The 25133-nt window shown below is 56.0% G+C and overlaps 10 protein-coding genes across 10 annotated transcripts; 3 read left to right on the top strand and 7 right to left on the bottom strand.

The window, feature by feature from the left end:
• Nucleotides 1-5: 5 nt before the first annotated feature.
• BO80DRAFT_275069 (carboxylesterase/lipase family protein) lies at nucleotides 6-1986 on the bottom strand. Its single transcript, XM_025714870.1, has one exon. The coding sequence runs from the start codon at nucleotides 1725-1727 to the stop codon at nucleotides 51-53; it is 1677 nt and encodes a 558-aa protein (XP_025578279.1). The 5' UTR covers nucleotides 1728-1986; the 3' UTR covers nucleotides 6-50.
• Nucleotides 1987-2458: 472 nt separating this feature from the next.
• BO80DRAFT_462612 (uncharacterized protein) lies at nucleotides 2459-4576 on the bottom strand (the record flags this gene model as incomplete). The annotated part of the gene is made up of 3 exons (XM_025722526.1): nucleotides 4100-4576; nucleotides 3720-4050; nucleotides 2459-3673 (listed from the first exon to the last, which is right to left on the bottom strand). The coding sequence occupies exons 1-3, from the start codon at nucleotides 4423-4425 to the stop codon at nucleotides 2459-2461; spliced, it is 1872 nt and encodes a 623-aa protein (XP_025578278.1). The 5' UTR covers nucleotides 4426-4576.
• Nucleotides 4577-5716: 1140 nt separating this feature from the next.
• On the top strand, nucleotides 5717-7317 carry BO80DRAFT_349029 (flavin-containing monooxygenase; the record flags this gene model as incomplete). Its single annotated transcript, XM_025715484.1, has 2 exons — nucleotides 5717-6004; nucleotides 6052-7317. The coding sequence occupies 2 exons, from the start codon at nucleotides 5717-5719 to the stop codon at nucleotides 7315-7317; spliced, it is 1554 nt and encodes a 517-aa protein (XP_025578277.1).
• A 483-nt stretch (nucleotides 7318-7800) lies between these two features.
• BO80DRAFT_349299 (FAD binding domain protein) lies at nucleotides 7801-9381 on the bottom strand (the record flags this gene model as incomplete). The annotated part of the gene is made up of 1 exon (XM_025715496.1): nucleotides 7801-9381. One exon carries the CDS (start codon nucleotides 9379-9381, stop codon nucleotides 7801-7803), a length of 1581 nt encoding a protein of 526 aa, XP_025578276.1.
• A 336-nt stretch (nucleotides 9382-9717) lies between these two features.
• BO80DRAFT_274889 (Aldo/keto reductase) lies at nucleotides 9718-10824 on the top strand. Its single transcript, XM_025714866.1, has one exon. It carries the CDS (start codon nucleotides 9826-9828, stop codon nucleotides 10648-10650), a length of 825 nt encoding a protein of 274 aa, XP_025578275.1. The 5' UTR covers nucleotides 9718-9825; the 3' UTR covers nucleotides 10651-10824.
• Nucleotides 10825-10999: 175 nt separating this feature from the next.
• Nucleotides 11000-13154, bottom strand: BO80DRAFT_348774 (putative 5'-nucleotidase; the record flags this gene model as incomplete). Its single annotated transcript, XM_025715471.1, has 4 exons — nucleotides 11000-12482; nucleotides 12533-12726; nucleotides 12781-12991; nucleotides 13051-13154. The coding sequence occupies 4 exons, from the start codon at nucleotides 13152-13154 to the stop codon at nucleotides 11000-11002; spliced, it is 1992 nt and encodes a 663-aa protein (XP_025578274.1).
• On the bottom strand, nucleotides 12984-14611 carry BO80DRAFT_274965 (GFA family protein). The gene is made up of 6 exons (XM_025714869.1): nucleotides 14223-14611; nucleotides 14085-14162; nucleotides 13982-14028; nucleotides 13757-13934; nucleotides 13051-13706; nucleotides 12984-12991 (listed from the first exon to the last, which is right to left on the bottom strand). Exons 1-5 carry the CDS (start codon nucleotides 14439-14441, stop codon nucleotides 13386-13388), a joined length of 843 nt encoding a protein of 280 aa, XP_025578273.1. The 5' UTR covers nucleotides 14442-14611; the 3' UTR covers nucleotides 12984-12991; nucleotides 13051-13385.
• Nucleotide 14612: 1 nt separating this feature from the next.
• On the bottom strand, nucleotides 14613-17187 carry BO80DRAFT_274964 (putative C6 transcription factor). Its single transcript, XM_025714868.1, has 4 exons — nucleotides 16112-17187; nucleotides 15651-16065; nucleotides 15325-15601; nucleotides 14613-15276 (listed from the first exon to the last, which is right to left on the bottom strand). Exons 1-4 carry the CDS (start codon nucleotides 17025-17027, stop codon nucleotides 14890-14892), a joined length of 1995 nt encoding a protein of 664 aa, XP_025578272.1. The 5' UTR covers nucleotides 17028-17187; the 3' UTR covers nucleotides 14613-14889.
• Nucleotides 17188-17462: 275 nt separating this feature from the next.
• Nucleotides 17463-18558, bottom strand: BO80DRAFT_442511 (esterase/lipase family protein; the record flags this gene model as incomplete). Its single annotated transcript, XM_025721270.1, has 5 exons — nucleotides 17463-17981; nucleotides 18037-18053; nucleotides 18107-18146; nucleotides 18195-18417; nucleotides 18473-18558. The coding sequence occupies 5 exons, from the start codon at nucleotides 18556-18558 to the stop codon at nucleotides 17463-17465; spliced, it is 885 nt and encodes a 294-aa protein (XP_025578271.1).
• A 6192-nt stretch (nucleotides 18559-24750) lies between these two features.
• BO80DRAFT_442509 (uncharacterized protein) lies at nucleotides 24751-25025 on the top strand (the record flags this gene model as incomplete). Its single annotated transcript, XM_025721269.1, has 2 exons — nucleotides 24751-24786; nucleotides 24840-25025. The coding sequence occupies 2 exons, from the start codon at nucleotides 24751-24753 to the stop codon at nucleotides 25023-25025; spliced, it is 222 nt and encodes a 73-aa protein (XP_025578270.1).
• Nucleotides 25026-25133: the final 108 nt, after the last annotated feature.

Here is a 25133-nt window from a genome sequence, read left to right as displayed (position 1 = left end):
AGGAGGAGGAGGAGGAGGAGGAGGAGGAGGAGGAGGAGGGACAGCCCAGCTTACCACTCCGGCATCGTGGCAAACCAGCTCTCGATGAACTCGATGCGCTCCTCGCTAGCAGAGATAGGCCCAGCCCCCCAGGAATCACCCAGCCACATGGTCTGCTTGGTTTCGGTGCTGGGAGACCACTCGGGCAGACCGTCGCCGTTGGGGTTGCCGGTGCGGATGAAGTTGGCCCAGTAGTTGGACATGTATTCCTCGACCGTGTAGTCGTACGGGTACCAGGTGACGTTGGAGTAGTCGGAGTAGGGGATGTTGTTGAAGGTGTACCAGAGCTCGGAGCCGTGGTAGGCGCCGTCGTCGCGGTTCTCGGCCGGGTAGCGGGTGAAGTAGTAGGTGTAGACGGGGCTCTGGGCCCCCCCGGCGGCCCAGTCCAGGGCCCATTGCCAGGTGCCGATGCGGCTCATGTCGTGGTACAGCTCGTTGGAGTTGTTGTTGGCCTGGGCGGTGGTGTCGCCGGGGTAGAGCGTGAAGAAGTCCTGGGAGAAGTTGAGGAAGGCCTCGCGGTAGAGTTCCTGGTAGGTGGCGACGGTGAGGCCGGGGGAGGTGGCGGCGCCGGACTCGTCCTTGTTGTTCCCGGTCAGGATGGGCACGTCGGCGTGGGCGTTGAGCGCGAGCGACTGGGTGTAGTCGTGGGGAAGGACGTAGCCGTCAATGTTGGGGCGCCACATGGGCGGGTCCATGAAGAAGGCGGAGAGGTTGGCGAACTGGGTGTGGTCGAAGGTGGTGTCACTGAGCGAGTCATACTCGAGCAGCGTCTCCATGGAGACCTGGGTGCGTAGTTCGGCGACGGTGGACACGTTCAGTTCCTGGAGGAACTCCACGCCCTGGGCTTCCGCCGCGGCCTTGGTGCGGTGGCTGGTGGCAGCACTGCCGGTCATGGGGTCGTGAGGACCGCGCGCGCCGCTCTCGGCGATGACACCAGCGACCAAGCCCTCGTTCAGGGGGCTCCACATGCTGTCGAGGGCGCTGGCGGAGCCGGCCGACTGTCCGCCGACGGTGATCTGGCTGGCATTACCGCCGAAGTTGGCGATGTTCTCGTGCACCCAACGCAGGGCGGCCTGCTGGTCCAGAATCCCGTAGTTGCCGGAGCTGTTGTGGCCGGACTCGGCGGACAGTTCGGGGTGGGCGAGGAAGCCAAAGGGGCCGAGACGGTAGTTGATGGTCACCACGATGATATCTTTGGCGGCGAGACCGGTGCCGTCGTAGGTCAGGACGTCGCCCGAGCCACCCTCGAAGCGGCCACCGTAGATCCAGAAGTAGACCGGCAGGTTCTTGGAGGCGAGGTCGGAGGTGTCGTTGTAGTTAGGGGTCCAGATGTTGAGATAGAGGCAGTCCTCGCTGGTGCTCTCCTTGCCGCTGCTGAAGATGCCCGCGCTGCTGTAGGACTGGGCGCACTGCGGACCGAACTCCGTCGCATTGAGGACGCCGTTCCAGGCCTGGGCCGGCTGGGGGGCCTTCCAGCGGTTCTCGCCCGTCGGAGCAGCGGCAAAAGGGATACCCTTGTAGACGACGGCGGTGTCGCCGCCCCGGAAGGGAGAATATGTGCCCTGCACATGGCCAAGGGTGGTGTTGATGATCGGAAGGTCGGAGCCGGCCGATCTCGTGCGAATACTTGCAGACGCGACCAGCGGCGCCGCGGCTGCCAGGCCGGCCAGAGTGGAAACAGCGCGCATTGGGATGAGTTGAACTGAGGAGAGGAGGGTTGAAAGATGAGGATGTGCTGTGTGATGAGGTGGCAAAGTGACTGAGGAGGTCCTTCTTATGGGGACGAAGGTGAGAAGGAAACGCAAGCTCGCGGCAGCAAGTCCGAGGGTCCATCCGACGATGCTTCTTCCACCGAGGGCGTCGTCATCCACCGGACCAAGGCATGAGATTATTGTGGGGATGGCTGTCTGATTGATGCAGAATACCTGCCAAAGGGCTCATGATAAGTCGCCGTTGCATTCGAACCTGCCGGCCTGAATAAGGTTACATGCAGGTACTCCAGTGACGCTGTACTAGCATTCGCCACCTGCATGGGATTTTTCAGAGAATCCTGAAGACTTCTGGCGTCGGCAAATACCACTGCCGGAACGCCAAGCGGGTCTCAGGGTCGAGTTTCAAGCCGAGGCAGGCCCCATCAATTGCCGCTTTGGGGCGGATGTGATGCTGCAAGTCTGGTTAGGACCGAGAGTTCGGGGCCGACCCCGAGATGGCTGTCGATCCTTCCCAAGCCAGTCATTTGGCCCGACCGGTCGGCATTCACCACTCAGTCCGGGACATACTTCATATCCAGGCCGTTTCCTTCATAATCGGAGTGGAGGATACTAAGAGGACCTTGCTGGACAAGTTATTGCATTGGTGTCATCATATCGTTGCTATGTACAAACCGCCGTGGTGATTCACGGCGGGACCAAAAAACATCTCACTGGACTCCCACGGGCCTCGCTCCGGACAGATTGACGACTCGTCCACCTCCGGCCGCCGGGATGGCCGCCACCGACGGCGGTTGGACCCAGCCGGGAACGTGCTCGTCTTCTCGCTCCCGAGTAAGGACGGTGTGCCAGACATTGGGAAAGCCAGTCGGAACCGCACCACGCACTCGCGCGCCGGGAATCGCCAGACGGGGATTCTTGTGGGTCAGGAATCCGCGCATCAAGCCTTGGGTCAGGAGAGAGGCCAGGATGGACTCGAGCTCGCGCATCATGAGCGTGGGCTTGCCCTCTGGCCCGCCGTCGGTCCGATTCGCGTATGGGTCGAGCTCATACTGCTGGTATTCCGCCGATGGTTGGCCGTCGACGAGATTCCCCGCCGCGTTGGCCTGCCATTGCCCATGGGAGTCGTAGCAGCCATCCGGGGCTAGGTAGTCTCCGTATTTGGCGATCAGACCGGGACTGGCGACTGCCTCCTGTGCTTCCAGTTCGTTCAGGCCTTCAAAATCCCAATCGGGAGTTTTGTTGATAATCTGGGATCCGACCGGGCTCTGTCCCGCCTTGGATTCCACTTTGGGGAGGGGGGAGAAAAAGCCAATTGCACGTTGGGAGGATTGTGCATGCTGCGATTGGATCCACCGGACTGCGGCCTCCAGTTTATTGATATACAGATACGGGGGTGGCCCCCGTTGGGCCGGGCCCTGAGAGGATTCGCCGTGGAAGCCGGCGTGGATGAAGACCTTGCGGGCCAGAGATCGCCAGACGAGGATCTCGCATCGATTGCGCAAGGGAAGAAGAATGCCCTTTCGCGCGAACCATTCCGTCTCGGGAGAGCCAATGGCGAGGTGTTCTCGGAAGGCGATGTAATCGCCGCGAGCGATGAGTCGGCAGATCGGAATGAACTTGTCCGCGAGCCCTTCGGCCTCGGGGCGTTGGAGTAGTTGTGATGAGGGGAAGCGTCCCATGATGATGTTGCAAGGAATGAGGTAGGTAAGGATGACCCGTTTTTGGTTCGTCGCCTGGCGGTGGCATTGATCGTAAGAGGCTTGCAGGGCAATCTGTGCGGGGTAGAAGAGGTTGTTGGAGAACAAGTAGCGCCCGAGGTAGTAAAGATATGTGACTCGCTGAGACGCTGGAAAGTGTTTCAGCGGAGGAGACTGGGCGCTGATGCTGGCGAACATTTGCTCGGCGTTTCGAAGTTTGCCGCACTACCCATGTTAGCATTCACCCCTCCCGGTTAAATTCATGGCGTACCTGGAAAAGCAGTTTCAAGCAAAGGTTTGCCATCAAGTAGATCCCAATTCTTTTGCCCTCAGGTTTTCCATGGATGCCGGGCGTCCCGCTTCGGTCGGTCAAACATTTGATGAACGCCTCCCGAACGACATTGGCCGATTTCTCCACCAAAGTCACCTTCTCTGTAGCTTCTTCTTGATTCGACCGGCCTTCCAGACGCAGGAGGTGGGCGACCAACTCGGGACGACGATCCAAGCCCATGGCGAGCTTCGCGAGGACCTTGGACAGGTAGAGAACGGTGGGTAGGACCACGACACCCATTTGGCTGTCACCTAATGCCAGTACGCATTGACTGGAGGGATCATCAGCCATTGTACCAAAAGCAGCCATCTGATACCTACTTCAGCAGCCCCTTGAGAAGATCGTATGTGTCGAGTAGGTTGTCTAGGTTCACATCGCGTAGGAAGGTGAAGTAGAGCCTCATAAAGGTCGGAAAGGCGGTCCATGAAACGCCCTTGGCTTTGGGCACAAGAGCTTCACATCGGCGTAGCAAGTCTGCCTCCTTTGGCCCGCTCGGATAATGTTGTCGCAGTTCCCCCACCATTTGTCGATAGATGTCAGGTAGAGGCGGCTCGAGCTGCAGAAAGTCCTGGAGCTGGGATCCATCACGGGCCTTGACCAGGTCGGCGAGGCTGGCGAGGAAGCGGTCCAGAGTGGGTGTGGCCATGTCGGTCGTGTGGGGTGGGTGGTGAGCTAGCGAAGGTGGTCCGTCATGGGTTGGTGTTGACGAAGCGATCAACGAATGTCGCACATGGTGTGGTGTTAGGTAGGAATCCCCTGAGCGGGTGACAGGAGAATCAACACGTCGAAGGAGGGAGAAGGAGGATGGATGGAGGGAGGAGAGGAGATGAAATGCGGCGAAGATTCGAGCTCGAGCTCCCGACCGCCGCTAGGCCGAATCGGGCAACCCTGTATGGCGGATTGCTTTGCCGCCCTCGACTTTCCCCTCATCCATCCATCAGCCACCATTCATCATCCACCATCCCCGCGCATCAAGCAGTTTCATCTAGGGACTTCCTTGGAGACATCCTGGACGGTAATCAAGTCACTGTGGAATAGGATTCCTGAGAAGATGCTTACAGCCGAGGATAATGTAGTTGTGAATAAGCTACCTACCTTCATCTGCCCCGCAACTAATCCCCGCACAGTGAGGCACAGAACGAACGACTTGGTTTACTTCAATCGGTTCTTTTGCGTAAATTGGGCGATAAAGACAGACAAAGACAGGATGTGTCAATACACTGGATGACGGGTATACGTTGAAGTTCACCTCGCTCGGTGATACAACCAGGGGCTCAAAAACAAGATGCAGTGCGACCAGCATCAGTCAACCCAGTGGTAGAGGTTAATCAGACGACAGCCAAGGCTGACAGTAGCATGCATTGAACTGTCATTATGTTACGCATGGCCCCTCCGCCTGGCCATTGCAGTTCGAACTCATGCAGACGGACCCGTGGCAGAGCAGCGAGAGCAGCGAGAGCCCCTCTGACAGATACTGGAACAGCGCTCGAAATGGGTTATAAGAGTTAAACAATATCCATGACCCATGATTCCAGTATTGTCAGGTTGTTTGGAGATACATGGATGGCCTTACCCATCCCGGTGGATCCTGACTCCGAGCCAGCGACACCCGGAGCCGTGCAACCAGCAGAAGCTTGTCGGTAACAGATACGAGGCAGGGATGAAGTACAGTGGACGGTTTGTAAGGCCGGCCATGATGCTGGCTCGTGCAGGACGGCGTCATGAAGTAAACATGGCAGTGGGAGAGACCCGCCTTCACATGCCGGTCCACACCTACGTCATCGCCAGCATCATCGTTTGCGTCCAGTTCCGCTGCCTTAGAAAAGGGCCCGTTCCTGTCCTCCCTGATCTTCCTTTTTCTCTTTCCCCTCATAGTAACCCTAGTATTCCTGAGAGCGACTGCACACAAATTTTACCCATCAGGTTCGCTCGCAATCATGGCGGAATCAGAGTCCGCCTTCTCCCTGTCGGCCTTGATCCGAAACCCTTTTCTCCAGAGCTTCACCATCTGTTACTTGCTATTTCAGAACCTCCTGAACTGGATCTTTGCACCTAGTCCGCCCAAGCCTACCTCAGTTGCCAATGGTCTTCCCCAGAAGCGTGTGGCCGTGATTGGAGCCGGTCTGACTGGAGTATCCGCTGCCGCCCATTGTGTTGGCCATGGCTTTGAGGTGGAGATCTTCGAAGCGCGACCCAAGGACAAGGGGTTGGGAGGAATCTGGAGTGTAAGATGAGCCATCTGGATTCCTCGCGCATTGCTAACTGTATTTAGCGAGTCAACTCCACCTCTTCCCTGCAGATCCACAGCATCATGTATCGATTCCACCCGTCCGTGCAGTACAACACCGCGTATCCCAGCCAAGGCGAGATCAAGGAACAGATCGTCGACCTCTGGAAGCGCTACGGCCTGCAAAAACACACCACGTTCAACACCCCGGTCACCTCGGTGAAGCGCACCAAGAACGGCCGATGGATCATCAACAACGACGAGGACAAGTATGGCCGCTTCGACGGGGTGATCGCGTCCGTCGGAGTGTGTGGTGACCCCAAAATGCCCCCTCTCCCAGACCAGGATCGCTTCAAGGGTTCCATCTACCACTCTTCCGAGCTCGACGGCAAAGACGTCGAAGGCAAAAAGGTCCTGATCATCGGCGGCGGCGCCAGTGCCATCGAAGCCCTCGAGTTCGCCGTCAAGTCCAAGGCTGCCGAGATCGACGTCCTCTCGCGCTCTGACAAATGGATCATTCCTCGCAACGTCTTCGTCCAGTCCCTCCTGGCCATGAACATCCTCGGCCAGGAAACCTCTCTCTCCTGGATCCCCGAGTCACTACTCCGCAAATTTTTCTACCGCGACCTGTCCGACATTGCCCCCTCCGGCGGACTCTTCACCCAAACCCCCATGGCCAACTCGGAACTCTTCGAGCAGATCCGCGACGGCAAAGCCCGCTGGCTGCGCGGCGACATCGTCTCCCTCACCGAGGACGGCGTCCGCTTCAACTTCCGGGACCGCGGCGTGCCTAAAGGCGGCCCGGGCCACGAATCCACCGTGCCCGGCGAAGTGATCATCATGGCCACCGGCTTCAAGCGCCCCTCCCTCGCCTTCCTCCCTGACGATGCCTTCGAGGAACCCTACAGCCCGCCCAGCTGGTACCTCCAGGTCTTCCCCCCGAAATACACCAGCATCTGCGCCAACAACAGCACCTACGTCAACGCCATCGGCACCGTCGGCAACATGCACATCGGCATCTACACCCGCTTCCTCCTGATGTTCCTCACGGACCCGCTCTCCCGCCCCACCGAAGGCCGCATGAAGACCTGGATCGACTTTACCCGCTTCATGAAGAAGCTGTCCCCGACCGGGGCGTTTGACTTTTTTACCTACACGGAGCTGCTGTATTGGTTCCTGTTTTGCATCATGGTGAATCCGTTCCGCTGGAAATGGGCCCCGTTTGTGCTGTTCGGTGTGGGATGGACCTTGCCGTTGGAGCTGGTCAAGCAGGAGGAGAGTTTCCGGAAGGAGTTGCGCAGACAGCACTAATCCCATTCCCTGATATATTCCAGTACGTTGATAATACTGGCAGATGAACCGATCTGATGAGTCCTCATCCTATCTACAACTGCATGAACGAATGAATGAATTGAATTCTTCCGCATAGCATGATACCCAAACCCTACCCCTACCTATCTCCATATGTAGTATGCAGATCATCTCGTCGTGTCTGAAAGAGTCACTGCGCCGTGCATAGAGAAATCTTTCTACGATGAGTGCCAGACCGTATCTCTAATGGATAGTACATTACCGTATCGAACTTGATATGATGGGTTAAGATTGGACAATGGTCTAGATAGAGTATTTGAACTGAACTGAAACCCTGAATGTACTCCGTACGATGTATATAGAATTGTACATTGAAATCACTGTCTGCGCTAGATAGCATATGCTATACCGTCACTAATATATACATCTACTATTATCTATATCAACACACCTACTCTACCCCCCAAACCAATAGAATAAAAACTACCTCTTCAGCAAATACTCCCCCCCCCACCAAGCCCTCCACACCCCATACAACCCACTAACCGGCCACACCCCCCAGACCACATCCCTCACCCACTCACCCCATCCCACCACACCCTTCCTCTTCCCCTTCCCGTTCGCCCTCGGCTCCGGCTCCAACTCCACCCGCACCTTCTGATACAAATCGCCCAAATACTGCGCATGATATTTCCCCCGCAACATATCATATCTCTTCTTATCGTAAATCTCCCAGAACTCCGCCTCCGTGTAATACGCACACGCGTATAGCCATTTCTTCCCCCCCAGGGCGTGGACTTGTTGCTCCAGCCGGCGGTTCTGGGCGATGAAGGCGGGACCGCGGTTCTGGGAGGGCGCCCAGAGGCCGAAGTTGAGGAGGTGCGTGGTGTCATCATTTATTCCTGGGTTGCTGCTGCCGCTGCTGGTGGGGAATTTCCCCCGGGTGAGTGGCTCCGGGTTACTGGTGCTTTGGGCATCGGCATCGGTGTCAGTGGAGCGTTTCAACGGACAGAGCCAGATGGGATAGGCGCCGAAGTTCTGGGGCTGGTCGAGCCAGGTGAGGAAAGCGGCAGCGGAGGAGTAAGGAACGGCGACGTCTTGGATGATGTATTGGGTGGCGTGACCGCTGGCGTGGAGGGCGTGGTACATGACGCGGGTGTGCATGAAGTAGTCGAGGAGGTAGCGGGTGAGGCGGTTGAAGGGGGTGAGGAAGTAGTGGTAGGCGTAGCGGCCGGTCCAGAAGGCGCCGCGGTCGTAGCGGAAGAGGTAGTCGGGGAGGGGGATGAGGTTGGTGGTGGGGGTCTGCTCCCGTCCCAATCCTCCGGATGATTGAGCGTGCAGGTAGAACCAGGGGTCCTGGGGACGGGTGAAGTGTTGGATTGGAGGATTGGGGGGGGAGGGAGGGCCGTCGCTCAGTTTCCCGGCGCAGACTACGATATGGTCTTGGGAGAAGACGATCCCGTCGAGGTAGTCAATGTCCGGGTCGTGGGTTTTCTCGTGGAAGATTTGCATAGCGTCGTGGATGCTCCGCGCTGGAAGGTAGGATAATTCGACAAAGGGCTTCGCGTCGCGACATTGGATCTCGAGCATGGTGATAACGCCCATGGTGCCAAAGGCGGAGGCCGCGGCGTGGAACAATTCCGCGTTCTCGGTGCGCGAGGCCGTGCGGAGTTCGCCATTGCCGAGGATGATCTCGATGCGCGTCACGGTGGCATCGAAGAAGCCGTGTCGAAAGGAACTGCTCTCGCCCGAGGTGCCTGAGAAGCCACCGCCGGCGGTGATGCCGGGGAATTCCATGACCACGAGGGGCACGAGGTTGTGGGCGAGGGTGGCGGTCACGAGAGCGTCCATGGGGACATTGGGTTCGACCTGGATGGACTTGGTGGAGGAATTGACGGCGAGGACATGGTTGAGATGGGCGGTGCTGACGGAATTGGCGGAGGTGAGGCCGGAATGGCGGGTGGAATTGGTGGAGCCGTGATAGATGCGAAAGGGCGTGCGGGTGTGGTGGAAGTGGGCGATTTGGGTGCAGAGGGGCTGGATGCGGTCGGCGTGGGTATCCATGGTGCTGGAGGAGTCTGCAGAGAGCGATTGAAACAAAGAGAAACCAGAACACGAGGAGAGAGAGAGAGAGACAGAGTGAAATGGAGAGACGGAGAATGCGGGGATTGGCGGTTGCCTGGCGGATGATCTCATTGGGACAATCCGCGTATTAGGTGATGACGGTGCCTGGACAACCACCATCACAACCACTACAACTACCACCACAATCACAATCACCACTACAACCATCCACCCGGATAGACACGGTCCCTACGGTGGCTGTTGGTGTGGCTGCTTGCCTCACGGAGTTAGGGCTTTGGAGAAGCTCCTTGTCGGAGTTAGGACTTAAGCCCTCTCGCTACAACAGCTACATGGGATGCCATCGCCAGTACCAACGACGCCCTATATATTGGCTTCACCAGGCATCATGTTCTCGCACAACAATCATACACAGAGTCCATCAACATGTCTCTCCCCCGGACCATTGGAACCACCCCCGTCTCCGCCCTCGGGTTTGGCTGCATGAGCTTTGCCATCCCTAGCAAAACCCCCCAGTCCGAAGAAGAAAGCCTCGCGCTCCTGACCGCCGCCGCAGACCGTGGCCTCACCTTTTGGGTCACCAGCGATGCCTACGGCCCCAGTGAGGCCCTGTTGGGCAAATGGTTCCAACAAACCGGCCGCCGGAGCGACATCTTTCTCGTCACCAAGTTCGGCATCGATACGTCAGCCGGAAAGATGGACCTTCGCAGCGATCCCGAATATGTGAGACAGGCCTGTCAGGCCAGTCTAGCCACTCTCCAGACCGAATACATCGATCTGTACATGCAGCACCGCGTCGACCCTGCCACCCCCATCGAGCAGACCGTCGCCGCCATGAAGCAGTTGCAGGCGGAAGGGAAGATCCGCCACCTGGGCTTGTCCGAATGTTCCGCACGGACCTTGCGCAGGGCCAGCAAGGTGCATCCCATTGCGGCGGCAGAAATGGAGTATTCGCTCTTTGCCCTGGATATCGAGGACCCCGCCGTGGGCGTCTTGGCCGCCGCCAGGGAGCTGGGGGTCAAGATTATCGCCTACTCGCCTCTTGGAAGGGGCTTCCTGACCGGCGCCATCCGGGGAAGGGCGGATTTCGACGAGGGGGATATGCGCCTAACGCATCCCAGGTTTTCCGAGGAGAACTTCGCCGCCAATTTGAGACTGGTCGAGGGACTGGAGGCGCTTGCGGCGGAGAAAGGCTGTACTGTAGGCCAATTGGCATTGGCCTGGCTGTTGGCTCAGGGAGATGGTGAGTGACTGGCGGCGCTGGCGAGTGGTATGCTAACCGACCCAGATATCATTCCCATCCCGGGCACGAAACACGTCAAGTATCTCGAGGAAAATGCCGGCGCCCTCGAGGTGCCCTTCTCCCAGACCGACAACGAGCGCATTCGGAGCCTGGTGGAGAGTGTAGGGGGAGTCAAAGGCGCGAGGTATCCGGCGGCCATCATGTTCATGTGTTTTGGAGATAGCCCGGAGCTGGTCCAGGAGTAAGGTGGAGGAAGAAAATCAGACTGCAATTCTATCTCTACTGTCGAACACAGCGGCACATAGTGTATCGTAGATTGTAGTCATGTTCAACCAAACGCACATTCATTGTTGAACCTCATGTCTCAATTATGATCCGCCCCTCCAAGCGAGGCGAGATCCCCGGCGTCCACGTCGGCGTAAATTCTCCCACCTCGTCGGCGTCGTTGATGGCCGACGGCTGCAGCCCCGCCCGGTGCATCCACGTCCGCGTGGCTTTGCGCGCCAGGCGGAGACGACGTTCTTCCTCCGTGGCTGACCGCGCCGGCAAAGTGACATAGTTGGTGGTTGGCTGAGGGGAGGTCAGGATGTCGGGGTCGGTGTCCGAGTCCGAGTCCATCGACTCGTTCTCCCGGTCTATGCCCACCCCATCGGCCCCCGCTGGGACAGGGATCTCAGGGAAGCGTCCATAAAAGTACTGCTTCGAGCGTGGCACAGATGGCCGATACGGCACCTTTTCCGACACCGGGGAACCTCTGGATGAGGGCGGCTTCAGCCATCCATTGCAGTGAAGGTTGTCATGCACCGTGCTCCAGTGTCGCGTCATGCTCGGACCCCACCGCCGCCATTTCCCTACCACCTTCAGACTCAGAAAATACTGGCGGAGAAGAGTGCTGATGAGAATACCGCTCTCTTCATCCACGATTTCTTCGACCTCGCCGCCCTCCGACTCTATGAGGAGGGATGCGAACCCGTCCTTCCCGCGTGCCATGTATCCGCGGGTTGCCAACGTGTAATGCTGGTTGTAGTCAATGGGCTCCCCACCGACCTTGGCCCACTTGACGCGAGAGCCGGAAGGCGCCGATGGGTTGTAGCTGAACGTGATGTTTGACACCTGCGGAAACCGTCCCTCGAGCGCGGGAAGCTGGCTCACTCCATTTTCCAGGGCATCGAAAAGTGCCCGGCCTTTGAGCCGGACCAAGACGACCGGATCCTCAAACGGGAAGCAGTTGAGGATGTCCTTGAGACGCAAGATCCCCGGTGGGTAGATCTGATCGCCACGAATGGTGCCGCCCGCCATCATCGCGCAATCGGCACCGTAGTAGAATCGCATGAGATCACAGGCAAAGTTGCCTAGATTCGACTCCTTCTGACGCACGGTCGAAAAGCGACCATCCAATGCCAGCGATGTGTATCCAATCGGCTTCTCCAATTTCGCCTTCAGGCTGGACGTCAATCGGTCCACCATGACCAACGTCGCCGGGTCCTCCGGGATCGACCGGACTATATCACGGCGCACAATATTGAAGTCCCATCCCGAGCCTTGCGCCTTCCGCCACGCCTCAATATAGCTAAGCTGCTTGAAGTCCGTGCCTGATCGGAGTACATGGGTCCCATTGACCACCGCATGGGCATAAAAATGATCATGTCCTCCCAGAATAATATCAATTGTACCCGGCGGGAGCTTCTCAGCTAACTTATAGTCATTTGGTTCGCGCTGGTGGGTGACGGCCACGATCAATTCAGCACCTTGTTCTCGGAGACGCGGGACCAACTCCAGGGCCGTCTTGTACGCGGACTTGTACACGAGGTTCGGCGGGAGGGCATTAATAGTTCCGAGCCTTGACAGCGTCAGCCTAATCACTGCACTGAGACATCCCATCCAACATACCATTCCCTCTCGCCCAGCCCAATAACACCGACCTTAATCCCATTCGACGCCGTCAACATCAACGTCTTCTCACAATCCGCAATGGACACATCCTTGCCCAAGGCCGGATCCAAAACATTAGCCAACAGCCACGGAAAGCGACATTGTGTACGGAGATGGCGGAACTGTGCGACGCCGAAATCGAGATCGTGGTTCTGCCAGGGTCAATGCGCTGCACCACACGGCCAGTCAATCCCACACACACGTACCCCTACACAGGCCACATCTGTCCCCGCCTTATTCAAAAACGGCACCATGTGCCGTCCCTTGGTGACTGTACTCTGGAGACTGGGGTTGTAGGCATCGCCCGAGAAGAAGGTCAGGATATCGGGTTGGCCGGCGAAGGAGGCGTCGCTGCGATAGTGGTCGATGACGGATTGGAACCGTGCTACGCCGCCCACGGGTTCGGCGGATCCTTCCCTGGGGAATGGTTAGGTGGGATGGTTTGGGGGGAGAGGGGGTTGGGATGGTCGGCGCACTCCACGTGGTACACGTCATTGTAGTGGACCAGACGGAGGTCTGGAGGACCTGACTGTTTGGCGGCGTGGGTGACGGATAGACCGTCGGTTGCGACAGAGGGCATTCCTTGAGATCTGATAATGATAACGATCGATTGAACGAGGGACTGGGGAGAAAAGGAGGAGGCAGGGAGAAGTAGGAAGAGGGGAAGGGAGAAGACGAGGAGGAGGGGCGGCTGGGGATGGAGCCTGAGGCCCAGGGATGCAAGGGCCCAATCACGCGGCCCCCGATTAGAGGGGATCCACGGACCGTGACGATAAGACCATCAAGTCAATTGATCTACCAAATATGCCAGCTAGCGGTCTTTGTCCACTACGTATCCCTTGGTGCCCTCATCCGATCGCTGGATCTTCAGGTCCGACCATTCCACCCCGTTCAGGATGCCCACACGGAGCGGCGTGATGGCCAGGGTTTGCCGGATCATCTCCTGCTTGGCCGCCGGTAGCCGCTCCACCACCGATTGCGGGGGTCCGTGCAGCTTCATGCCCACCTGCACACCGCACACGCCACAGGATCGATGGCCCGTGAATTTCCGGCCAAACTGGTATTCCACCAAGTTCTCCTCGCCCTGAAAAGTGACCTGAGATCGGTCGGGATAGATGCATACATTGGCATTCTGTGCCGTTAGCAGTGCGATCAATCCCTGGGGGATGAGAGACAGCTTACCCGCTGGCAGATGCTGCAATTATCTTCCTTGACTTCGATCTCGGGCAATGGCTTGGTCCGGACGGTGACCCCGACCGCACCGCAATGGCAGCCGCCCGTGTAGACCTTCCAGCCTTCGCTTCCAACCTCGAGTGTAGGCTCGCTGATGGTTACAGAAGCATGCGACGCCTCGCCCAAACTACAATCCTCAGTCCTCGGCAGTCCCAGCAACAGGAGATGACCCACCTTTCCACTTTAAACTCGAACGGGTTGGTATCAAGCAACGCCCTAGCCTTCATGATACTCAGTCGGATGTCTGTTTCTGGATGATACATACCACGCCACTTACATTGACGCCCATGCCAATCCCCCCCGCTGGGGTCTTATGACCCTTGACGAAAATCCCCGTACCACACGTGGGACAGAACTGCACCGACTCGCTTAGTTTCTCGAACAGCCTGGATTGGAAAAGGATCTGGTGTCTTACAAAGTGCTCCTCATGGCTGGCCTGGGCGCGGTACCTGGCGACCTCCCCGCCTCCTCGCCGGATTTCAAATTCATCCTCGGCGGGAAAGAGCCAGAGGTACCCTTTCTTCGAACAAAGATCACATTGACAAGCATACACCGTCTCCAGGGGCTGATGGAGGCGGAGTTCAAATCGGAATAATCCGCAATGGCAGTTACCGTCGTATGTGTAGGGGGCCATCGAGCTGGATCACAATTCAAAAAACATGTAAGTTGGCAACAGATGGCAACAGATGGCGACAGAGAAGAAATAGGTGGCTGGAACCTATCACGGGTGCTGACAGGGGGCCTATCGGGCAGTAAGAACTAATTTTAGCCTCTCGTTTCTTATCTTCTTCGAATCGCTTACACTCCGGATGGGAAACTGTGGCAACCCCAATAACGACGTCAATTATAGCATTAGGTGAACGTAGATAACGAAAGAAAACAACCTATGGCATGGGAATGGTGGGACGCAATGAGGCAACGCAAAAGGAATCTCATGGCCGAAAGCGAACGCAGAAAATCATGGTAGATCATTCACTTTTCATCAAAGCAGGGTATATCATCAATCGTGATACCAGTAAATGCCCGACGCCGGGATGTCTATGGTCGTCAAAGGCGTCATAAGTCATCATGTGTACGCGGCATCAAGCCCAGGACTCCCGTCGGGACGCGTGAGAGTAAGCGCCGTCCAGCCAGCGGAAAAGATCTGTCCCGTCGTCCAGGACCACCGCCTCCCCGTTCAACCAATTGGTCGCCAGCACATCGGCCGGCAGGGATGCAGGCAACGGAGGAGGATTGACCGTCAGGATGCGATCCAGAATATTGGAGATGGCTTGTCGCGCACGCTGGCAGATCTCATACATGCCGTCATGCGGGCGCACAACGTACTGCAGGTGCGAGGCGAAGACGGTCAGTTTCTGGATCACCTCCGATCGTCGGAAGGTGCTGGGAGGTAGCTGCGACTGGGATTCGGCTTGGCATAGCAGCTCGATTGCTAAGACGCCGGCCGCCGGAATGCCAAACGATGAGGCCTAGCGAAGGGTGAGTACGGGAAAAGGCACGGGGAGGGTAACACGCACATTCCATCCCACATTATAGGTCCCCGTTCTGGACCCGATTTCCTTGCCGATGAGCTCCAGAATCGTGGCCAGTATGTTCTGGGACACGCTGATGAGACCCTCCGACCCCGATTGCGACCGTCGGACCAGAACACGGTAGAGGAGAAAGTCATTGTAGAGGAAGTTGAGATACAACGGAACCAGGACACTGCTGTCATTCGAGTCCGAATCTCCGGGGCGCCAGCGGAGGAAGCCCGGCAAGTCATTCCATGTCTTGTGAGATTGTTGCGATACCTCCCTATGACGGACGTTAGCTTGGGTGGCTGGGGTGGGAAGAAGGCACCTACTGGACTTTACGTGGCAAGTCCTCAATGCGACGGCTGAGTGACAGCTCGAGGATCTGTTCTCTTGTGGACCCAATGAGAAGGGCGATGCGCATCCAGGCAGCCTGTTCCACGATGCCCTGGGTGTTCCAGCCCGTTTTGTCAAGCTGGCTGATGGCCGCTTCGCGGACCTTTGGCTCCGCCAAAATCTCATCGTAGCTCAAGTCCAGGGGAAACTGTACATCGTAGTAGCGCCAGCTGATCTGAGGAGGCCGTCCGAGAAATGTTGCCAGCTGCTTGTCGATGCTGTATGCTCCCGCAACCAGTCGTTTGCGCAGTTCGAGCAAAAAGAAGGGGATGCGCTTGTCTTCGGGCGGGTTGTGACTGAGTGTGAAGACCGTTGTCGACAGGTCAGCGAGCCTTCTCCACGCTCGCGGATCTAAAGTTGATTAGCATGAATTCATACTAGTTCGATAGGCACATACCGCTTTCGCCAGAGACCAAGGTCAGAAGGTGTATGTGTTGGAAAAGCAGCCAACCCAGGGAATCGTTCACGGCACCCGAGAGATCGCAAAACTGAAGACAAGCGTCGCTTCCACTGACCGCTTGGGCCGCGAGAGTCTTCTGGTCCCTCGGTACGTTCCCCTCCTTCGCACGGATCGATCTCCAGTCTCGTTCCAGCATGGCACCTTGACCGACGACCGTGAAGACCAGCCCGATTCCCTCCCATCTCCCGGAAATCCGACGGATGTAGTCCTCCGGGGACATGGCGGGATGTACGGCGAGGGGTTTGGAGCTGTCGTCAAAGATCTTCTGAGACCAACGGAGCAGACTGGACTGCAGGTCCTTGGTGGTGTTCGGGTCTTCCGTCAGAGCCTTGTGCAGGTCTTCCAGAGCCTCAAACATGCCGCTGATCAAACGGTAGCCTAGAACACACCCCTCCGGCCACACCTCAACCGAAGTCTCGGCCAGTCGCTCGTACAATTGGAAGTTGTCAAACAACAACGCCAGCAGTCGGGCGCCCAGTTGAATTTGCTTGGAATCGGGCCGAGCCGCTGTGGGAGCGTCAATGACTAAAGAGCGTTTGATTTGGTCTCCGATGTCGCTGAATACGGCCGAGTTGTTAGTGAAATCGACGGTCAGCTTCTCATCCCCGCCGGACGACGGCCGATCTTGAAGGGCCGAGTCCGGGCGGGGTTGCGGACGAGGCGATGCGGTGGGCGAGGGAGCATTGTCCGAGTACCACGTCCGAGTGACGGGGGCCGTGGGGTAGACGCAATTGTCCGCCTTGCCACGACGCATACAATTCTGGCATTGGGGGATAGTGTTGTCGCAGCGAACCTTGGCCTTGCGACAAGGTTCACAAGGCAGCGGTTGGCCGTTTCGTCGTGAGGAAGTCATGGTGTTGAGATCCAGGCCCGGGAGGGGAAAGGGAGATGGGGGAGAGATGGGGAATTGGGCAGCATTTAAGGTCTAAGCCACGGGCCAGAGGGAGAGCATGGCGATGAGTTGGAGCTCGAGCAGCGATGGAAAGTGGGCGGAGTATTTAAGCTGCAAGTCATTGCAGTAAATTGCAGTGGCAGGAAACCAAACCCAAAATCCCGCTCGAGGGGGTTGGACGGCCGCTAGGCTGCATTGGGACTAGTGCGGGATCGGGAGAAGCTTTTCCCCTCAGTCATCTTTCTACAGAGTACTTCTCCCAGTCATTTGTTTACTGCGTCGATGCGGTTCTTCAGGTCTTCGATATCTATATTTTATCTTCTATCACTCCATACTCCGTTATACTATATACATCCGGTCGATCATGCTATTGTACAGGCCCCGATAACATCACTGTTATGTCTCATCGGGTCTGTCCTTCTCTCGACAAGAGGGCCCCGCCTCCGGGTGTCGCAGCCGTTCCACGGCGGCACAAATCCATCCCCCAACTTGGTGGTACCCCGGATCTTCTTTGGAGGTGAACCGGACCATGTCCCGATGGTCTGCATCCATCACCTCTGCGTCCTCAGAAGGTCTGCCTAGGCACGAGGAGTAATCTGGGACCACCTTACACAGCCCAAGGAATTTGCGCCCCTCCTGGAACGTTTTTACCTGGAAGCCCCCCGGCAGACGGTCTAACCTCCTATGAAAGTCCTCTGATAGCTCGACCTGCTCTTGCGTGCCGGGTTGGAGCGCCTGAAGGTTCTTCCTGTTAGTCGAGAGACCCACGATGGCAGCCAGCTCGACAAGACCGACCGCCCAGAGGGCCGGCGCGGCCAGCTGGCTTCCCCGGTGCGGCACCCCCAGGAAGATCAACGCCCGCACCGAGGTCTCGAACCCACTAGCGTTGCCTCCTGGACCAGCCGTTCGCAAAGCCTGCACACATGAGTTCTATTCACAGTGGACCCTGTTCCCTGAGTTGGGGACATACAGATTTCACCACTTGACCTGCACAATCCAATCAGCCATGTTGGTCACTCGAGGGTCACCGAAATTCTTACCTCCCATAGAATGAGCGACAAATATAATCGGCCGATTGGGCTGGGACCTGTCAATTGATGTTCTTCTATATGCCCTGAATATACTAACGCATGTCACTCGTGCTTGGGCAAGGGCCAATAGCAGGTCCGTCGCGTACTGGGGCACTGTCCCCGGATTTCTTGTCCCCCACGTGGTCACGATCGAATCGTAACCGAACGTGAGGATGCGACAATCGGGGACATCATCCGGCAGCAAATCTTTTGGCCAACACACGCCGTTTGCTGTCCACGTTTTGAGAGGATGTCCTTGCAGCCCATGTACGAAAACAATACTACAGGCGAAGCCGTCAGCCACCACAACGTGTCGGTCAGTTGGGTTCAACATACTCTGCTAGAGTCTCTGTCCTTTCTGGACAGTACAAGGCCGTCAAACCAGTCCTTGAGATGTTCATGACCGCAATAGATGGGGTCATTCTTTGTCTTGCAAGAGATAGATCTTGTCTTGCAGAGACGCTAAGGTCTGCTGGAAGCCCGATATGTCCATCATATATACAACCGCACAGCACAGCCCAGGCATGCTGGTGAGAATGTCCACCAAGCGCTCTGTGCCACCGTCTGATGAAGAGACTCCAATCTTTGGGGTGTGACGGTGAGAGGGTTACAACGACATATTGCGGACGGATGAAAGGCAGACCAATCTCTGCTTCAGACACAGATGGCCATAGGGCGAAGCTATACGGGTATATAATTCGGGTGGTGGTACACATAGTCTTCAGGTCGAAGCCCGGCAGACGAGTGGTCAAGGGCTGCGCTGTGCCTAGATGGCGACGGCGACAAACAGGCCAAGGGCTCGCACAGGAGCCATCGCAGCTAACCCAGAATTGAGTAGCTTGCGAGTGGCAAGCTACAATGGCATCCATCACCAGAAAGTCTGTGTGATTGCTAGAGCACCCGTCACACTCCCCGGCGACTCCAGGCCCGACCTTGTAACTGGGTCGGGTCGGATCAGGATCATCGAACTCGCTGCATGCCTGAGTTGCTGATGAAAAGAACTACCTGACCCGAGAGACTCGGGATGCTTATGTAGACAAAGCCAAATATCCAACTACCTCACATTCATGAGAAGCTCCTATCGAACGGATACAAGATCCTACAAAACATAGACAATTCCCCTAAGTATAGACATCTTCCTGAACCTGACGAGCTTTTCTGGACCCCAACCGGAACGCTCCGAGACCCCAACGGATTGAAACCCATAGGCGCTGTCTACCAATTGTCGGAACGAATCAGCGTCCGCATCCGCATTCCATCCCACGGCCGACTAGACACCAGCGCAACTTCGTTCACGTAGGACGAACTGCAATCTTCTCATTCTCCTTCTCCTTCCACTGCATCCTGCTTCATCACAGCTGCGCCTGTCCCCGCCAGCGGTGTGCAAGTTACTACACTCCTCCATCGCCAGAGACTGCCCACTCAGGACTGACATCGAGAGTCCCTGCTACACAGTGTCTTATGAGTACATGGTACAGGGTACAGCCCCAATATACCTCCTACAACTTGCCATATCACCACTGTCTTACTTGACTCTCTTCACCTCGTCAAGACAATGCAGTGAACTTTCCATTACCAGTACTAGTACTAGTATCTGAATAAGCTACTGCTCGGTAGCCGCCGCGGAAATACGTGCTTCTTTTCCGACCAATTATCGGTACTATCGGCGCTGGGAACCGGCGGTTGTGGCTTCCGCGGCGACCGGGGGAGAGAGGGGTAGAATTTCCGGTTGCACGGCTCCCCAGCAGGGGTGTGGGAATCATTGTGGTTCTTGAGTAAGAGTTAGCTTGAGATGCTGCCTGTTTTGGTGATAGGTGTGCTATGGACAAGGATGGGAGTTGATTCTGGAAGATGGAAAGAGGAAGGGTATCAGTGAGTCATTCCCGGGTTCCGATTGGATGAATGGCTAGATCAATGAATGGCTGGACGGAGCGATCCATGGTTCGATGGCTTGGCTAGATTGAGTGATGGATGGATGGTTGGCTAAGCCGGAGTATACGACGGGTGTCTAGACTGTAGACACAGCTGGGTGGATGGAGATGTGACACGCACTGCGTCGAGGGGCTGATGCTGTACTACTACGTACATAATGCACGGTTGCACAGCGGAGGCGGAAATAGACACCAACATCCACTGATAGTCATCTGATAAGCGACAGGGTAATTCCCAGTGGTGTAGGCCTCATTGGCGTACAGTTGATTGATAGCCGGTACGCGATACGTCAGATTCCCGGCCGCGGAGGACGTGCCTGGATGGATTAACTTTGCCAAAACCGATAAGCTTCCACATTGTCATTTCCGCGGCCGGAACCAAGCAATTACAAAGGTACGGATTTCTGCAACCCTTGCTTGAAAAAAGTACCTGCTGGAAGCTGGCTGCCGGGCCACGTCAAACGCCTGCCAGATTAGGTTAGGGGCGCGTCTTCCTGGGGTCTTCAGGGCGATCTCCCTCTTCTTCCGCGGCTTTCTGTATCGTTTCTTTTCTGAATTACTACGATAAAGGGTCGCAGTACTCACATCGCCCGCCCGGCTGCCATGTTAGATCGGTTCCGGTGACGGGGCGGATTGAGTACATTTCGACTTTGGCCTGCTGGTTGTTACCGGGAAAAATCGGCTTCCCTGGCGTGGTCGACCAATCGGGGCAGCGAGGGCGCCATCGTGTATTTTATTGACGCTGCAGTGTAAAATCCCGACACACTTAGCGCAGCGCGCGTGGAATCGACCCCTCCTCCGTCAGGAACTTCTGAGTCCTGGCTGCCATGTCTCCTCTGCCTGGGAATACGCGGGATGCGGGTCCCATCATCGAAACAGACCACTTTTCATCAGTGTTGGATTCATCGATCCCCGTTAGTCTCTGATGTGAGTTTCGGATTCGAGTCAATTCCAGATTGATTATTTGGCTTTGGAAGTGGCGTGGAGCGGTCTCTCACGATGCCAGAGGGGAGCGTACCCCCTCCTCATTCCTTATCAGGAGCCCGGGTTCTCGCTGTGACGGACCGTAGCAGCACAGGTACCACACGGAAGAACTCAATGTCGGGAAGGAAAACATCTTGGTCACATAGGGTCGCTTCACTATCTAGCGGCCCTGGCTGTTCGTGTTGAGCTGGCTGCCACCGTGTTCATGACGTCACGGTAATAACAGGAAAAAAACACGCACCGAGCGGGCGCCGTCCCCCCTCTCCTAAACGAGGTTACACCTTGGGACCGATGAGGCCATGAGAGCTGAGGTAGAGACTCACACTGGTGCCTCGATCAGTTCTCCCCTTCATTCCCACACGGTGGTACAGAGGTTGAAAGGTTCGGGCCTCGCCTGTACTCTTCGCCCAAGAGGCAGTGCCTTGGACACAGCCTGTTCCTGTTCCAAAGCGCTGCCTAATACCTACCACACACATCACCAAGGCCTTGTGCAGCATTCCGGTAGAGGTCTGGGGCGCGACAGAGCAACAAGAGCAAGTCCTACGCGAATATTCTTCTGATGAGCAGCAAGGACGGTGGTCGGGTGTTACTACGCAAGCTCCTTTTTATCACCCATCTCACCAAATGTGATAGTAGTGGTTTCTGTCGAGTTCTAAGCGGTGTGCAATCTTGGTGGCCGCTCAAGAGTCGCATTGAGGCCGTCTACGAAGAGCGAGTCGGTTTGGTACGCGGAAGAGAAAACGGTATCGACAGCGTTGCTGGTAAATCAACGGCCGCGAATTCTTCACGGGCGCTATGGCTTGGTTCTGGAGGGTTGGGGGAGGGGGGAGGGAAAGGAGGGTGGTGGGTGGTGAGCGAGGGCACTGTGACAAGATTAGTCTGTGGCATGGGAAGGCTTCCTTTCCCCCGTCGCCTCTCTTGCCTTCTCTTTTAATTTAATTAATTAATTTATTTATTTTTTACTCCCCCCCCCCCACCTTTTCTTAATCATATTTTCCCTCCGTTACATCTTGAATTTTAAAAATTCGAATCTGGACGGCAGACACAGTGTCACCCAGTGCAGTCGCAACCTGCATTTGACCTGCCTGCATGTGAATCGCGTGGAAGTCAGGCCGATTTCAACGCAGACTGGGGCTTTAAAGGATGCCAACTTGGATTGAAGGGCATCTACCACTACAATCGCCTGATTGAAGCGATGGTGAAGGTGGAGATCAATGAGTCGGTGATGGAATTAGCTCACGCAGGAACGATTAGGTTGATCGGGTTGGGCCCTTGAGGATATCTCCGCGGGGAGGGGGAAGAGGGGCGCCTTAGAGATGGGCTAAAAATAGTATGATGCCATTTATTTGCTTTAGCCTTATTGGTCTGCGACCCGCAAAGTGAGACCGTCCGGGCTAGTCAGATTTGGTTGTAGAGCAAAGCGGATTGCTCTCGCTCACGAGGTGTGGACAGCGGCGGCCGTCTGGCAGATGCGGTTTTGCATCCCGTGGTGGTGAGGCCTTCACGAGATCGACTTTCAGTGGCTTTTCTCTCCGTAACTTATGAGATTGAGCTTTTTTAGTCTCTTTTGTCTCTTACAGGATGTTAAGTGTTTCCAACTGTTTATCTCTATCAATAGATACGAGATGGTGCCGCTGTTGACACGGGGCTCAGACAGCTGCCATGACCACAACAAACCTCTCAGGTTGTCTTCCTCTCCTCTTGAGCTGACGACTCCCATGAGGTCACTTCGTACAGACTTCTCTGAAGTCTATTGACGCTTCTGCGTGTGTCAGCTATTCCTGAATCTCCAAGCAAGTACTAATATACCCGCGCCGTCTTCTAGGCTACTCCATCCCATGCGACGCCGGCGATATCCCCCGCTCGACACCGACATTATAACCAGAACGCAAAGGCTAATCGACCCTGACGGACATGGATAATGGGCAGATTCGCGATGAGGCAAGCCGGACGAGAGGCCGATGGGATCTCCATCCCACACCCGATGGCCTGTCTACGACCGCTGGAATGCGCGGCCGGTCATCCCCTTTTGATCCACGAAGTGTTCCCGAGTTTTTCGAAGCTGCTATATCCCGCCTCAAGCCGTTATACCTCGCCTGAGAATCAGGATGGGGGTACATACTAATTGCAGTGGATTATGGGCATTCCCTGAAAGCAAGGTACGAGACTCGGAGATTTGCTACGAGGCCGTGGGGTCAACTGATGTTATTTTAATCTAACCATCCTCCTGGCTGTGACAGGCACCCCGTTTGTACCAACCTCCGTCGGTCGCTGACACTCCAGATAATCGATCTGCCTCCATCCTGTACCCGAGATTACAACCACTCCCAGCACCCTCCTACCTCGATGACTAGAAGCAAGCACTGGTTGCCACGATACACCTCCATGTCTTTTGGCGACAAGTCCAACTGAATGGCTTTTGGCGTACAATAGCGTCAAAACAGCGGCACCCTTCCTCGAGAGCCCACGGGTTCACAGTCCGCTTTGACCCCACCCTACCACATCTACCACACCTATTCTGACGGTCGGAGATCGACCAAACTGGGTCTTCTTTTGACGTACCTCAACCAGATCGAGGTCTAGCATGATGGTAGCCATGGATGCCCTCTCCGATCATCTTCTATGCTTCCCTGATCGACCCTATGTACTCTCCTCAAAAGTGATCGCTGACCCAAAGGGATTAGCTAGCACGATACTTCACTGCCCTACTACATGCGTTTCCAGGCTAACTGTCCCATTGAACCCACTTTAGACATCGCTCGGACGTATCCCGCTTTCAGATAACCGCGATGAGTTGGACTTATGCTAGAGACTCGCTGAGGCATTATATCGTGACAAGTGCTGGTTGCCTACGATCAAGCGAGACTGATGTCGTATTGCTAGTTACTGGGCCTGGCAAAACATCGCCAGTACTTAGTCGACAGCGAGGCTGCATTAGAAATCCTGCTTGACCGATCTTGGCATACTATAGAACTGCACCCTCTACCGTGGACGCGATGTCACATCCCTGGTTCCGGCTGGAAGTTTTTGTTTATCCAAGATCGGCAAAGTTAATTCCAACTGGTGCCAACTTTAAATCAACATGATCGGTTTCATCATCCGAGGAATGCTCGTAGATGTGGTGTGCATACAGCTAGTGAGACATCGGCGTGTGCATCATGCACTGTGAAGCCATGAGGATGCACGCAATGCAGTATCCAACAGTACAAGGCAGACAAATTGAACGGACCGTGGGATGATTGACCATGCTGCTGAAGCATACCGTCAAACAAGATTCAGAACCTAAGATTTTGCTTTGAAAACCCGCCACGCGCATTTGCCATGTTGGGAGTAAGTCTAAGATGGTCTAACTGTTGCACTTGAGTTGAACAGAGCCTCTTGGGGCTTTGCAACGTGGTTTGTCAGTCCATGGAACCTGATTTACCGACACATCTGCCAGTTGCTCTCAACTTGGCACACCATGACTCGGTAGGTTGATGCTCCTTGTCCTTCCAGACTGACAGATCGTCTAGCACTCCCGCCGACGAGTACATCTTCCTCACGAATCAAGTTGATCAACTGGATCCAGCCGAGGTCGACGATGTCTACAGCAAGCTGGAGCCCGCAGATCCGGCATCTTTGGATGGTGAATGGGGACATGCATGTCATTGACACCGGCCATCCCGCCCAAGCCTTGGCTGAGGATATATCCTTCCACTCATGGGTACCATGAGCTCCGATGAAGGTGCCGAGAAGGTCTGCCACTCACGGCTACCTATGAGTACTACGGATTCTGACTACTTGAATAGGTACACGAGATTAGATTTCACGGGGCTGGGAGCAGTCTGTTGGTCTCTGACAATCAGGGCGTTGGGAAACGGTTTCGCTATGTGGATGAAAGTACGATCGCTGCGACAAATGATTACCGGGCTTACTATGGCGATTCTGGGGTTCTTCACTTCTACCTTACCCGAGCGGAGGATGGATCGCCATGATATTGCAGACTTCCTTCGCGTTCAGTATTATGGACAGGAACTAGCCTACAAGGTGCAATGTCCCGTACCGTCAATAATCTGATTGATTCCATCCACTCCAATCCCGAA

This window comes from Aspergillus ibericus (genome assembly GCF_003184845.1).
Source record: "Aspergillus ibericus CBS 121593 unplaced genomic scaffold BO80scaffold_8, whole genome shotgun sequence".
In the NCBI taxonomy this organism is placed as follows: domain Eukaryota; kingdom Fungi; phylum Ascomycota; class Eurotiomycetes; order Eurotiales; family Aspergillaceae; genus Aspergillus; species Aspergillus ibericus.
Note: the sequence above shows the minus strand (reverse complement) of the source record. Positions and strands in the feature narration are given on the sequence as shown.

Excerpts from the sequence above, each read along its gene's own strand:
- BO80DRAFT_275069 (XM_025714870.1), bottom strand. The coding sequence starts at position 1,727 with ATGCGCGCTGTTTCCACTCTGGCCGGCCTGGCAGCCGCGGCGCCGCTG.
- BO80DRAFT_274889 (XM_025714866.1), top strand. The coding sequence starts at position 9,826 with ATGTCTCTCCCCCGGACCATTGGAACCACCCCCGTCTCCGCCCTCGGG.
- BO80DRAFT_274965 (XM_025714869.1), bottom strand. The coding sequence starts at position 14,441 with ATGGCCCCCTACACATACGACGGTAACTGCCATTGCGGATTATTCCGA. Across the intron at positions 14,163-14,222 it reads CCAGCCATGAGGAGCACTTT|TTCTGTCCCACGTGTGGTAC; the intron begins GTAAGACACCAG and ends GAGTCGGTGCAG. Across the intron at positions 13,935-13,981 it reads TTCGAGTTTAAAGTGGAAAG|TTTGGGCGAGGCGTCGCATG; the intron begins GTGGGTCATCTC and ends TGAGGATTGTAG.
- BO80DRAFT_274964 (XM_025714868.1), bottom strand. The coding sequence starts at position 17,027 with ATGACTTCCTCACGACGAAACGGCCAACCGCTGCCTTGTGAACCTTGT. Across the intron at positions 16,066-16,111 it reads CTTGGTCTCTGGCGAAAGCG|ATCCGCGAGCGTGGAGAAGG; the intron begins GTATGTGCCTAT and ends AATCAACTTTAG. Across the intron at positions 15,277-15,324 it reads CCTATAATGTGGGATGGAAT|GCCTCATCGTTTGGCATTCC; the intron begins GTGCGTGTTACC and ends ACCCTTCGCTAG.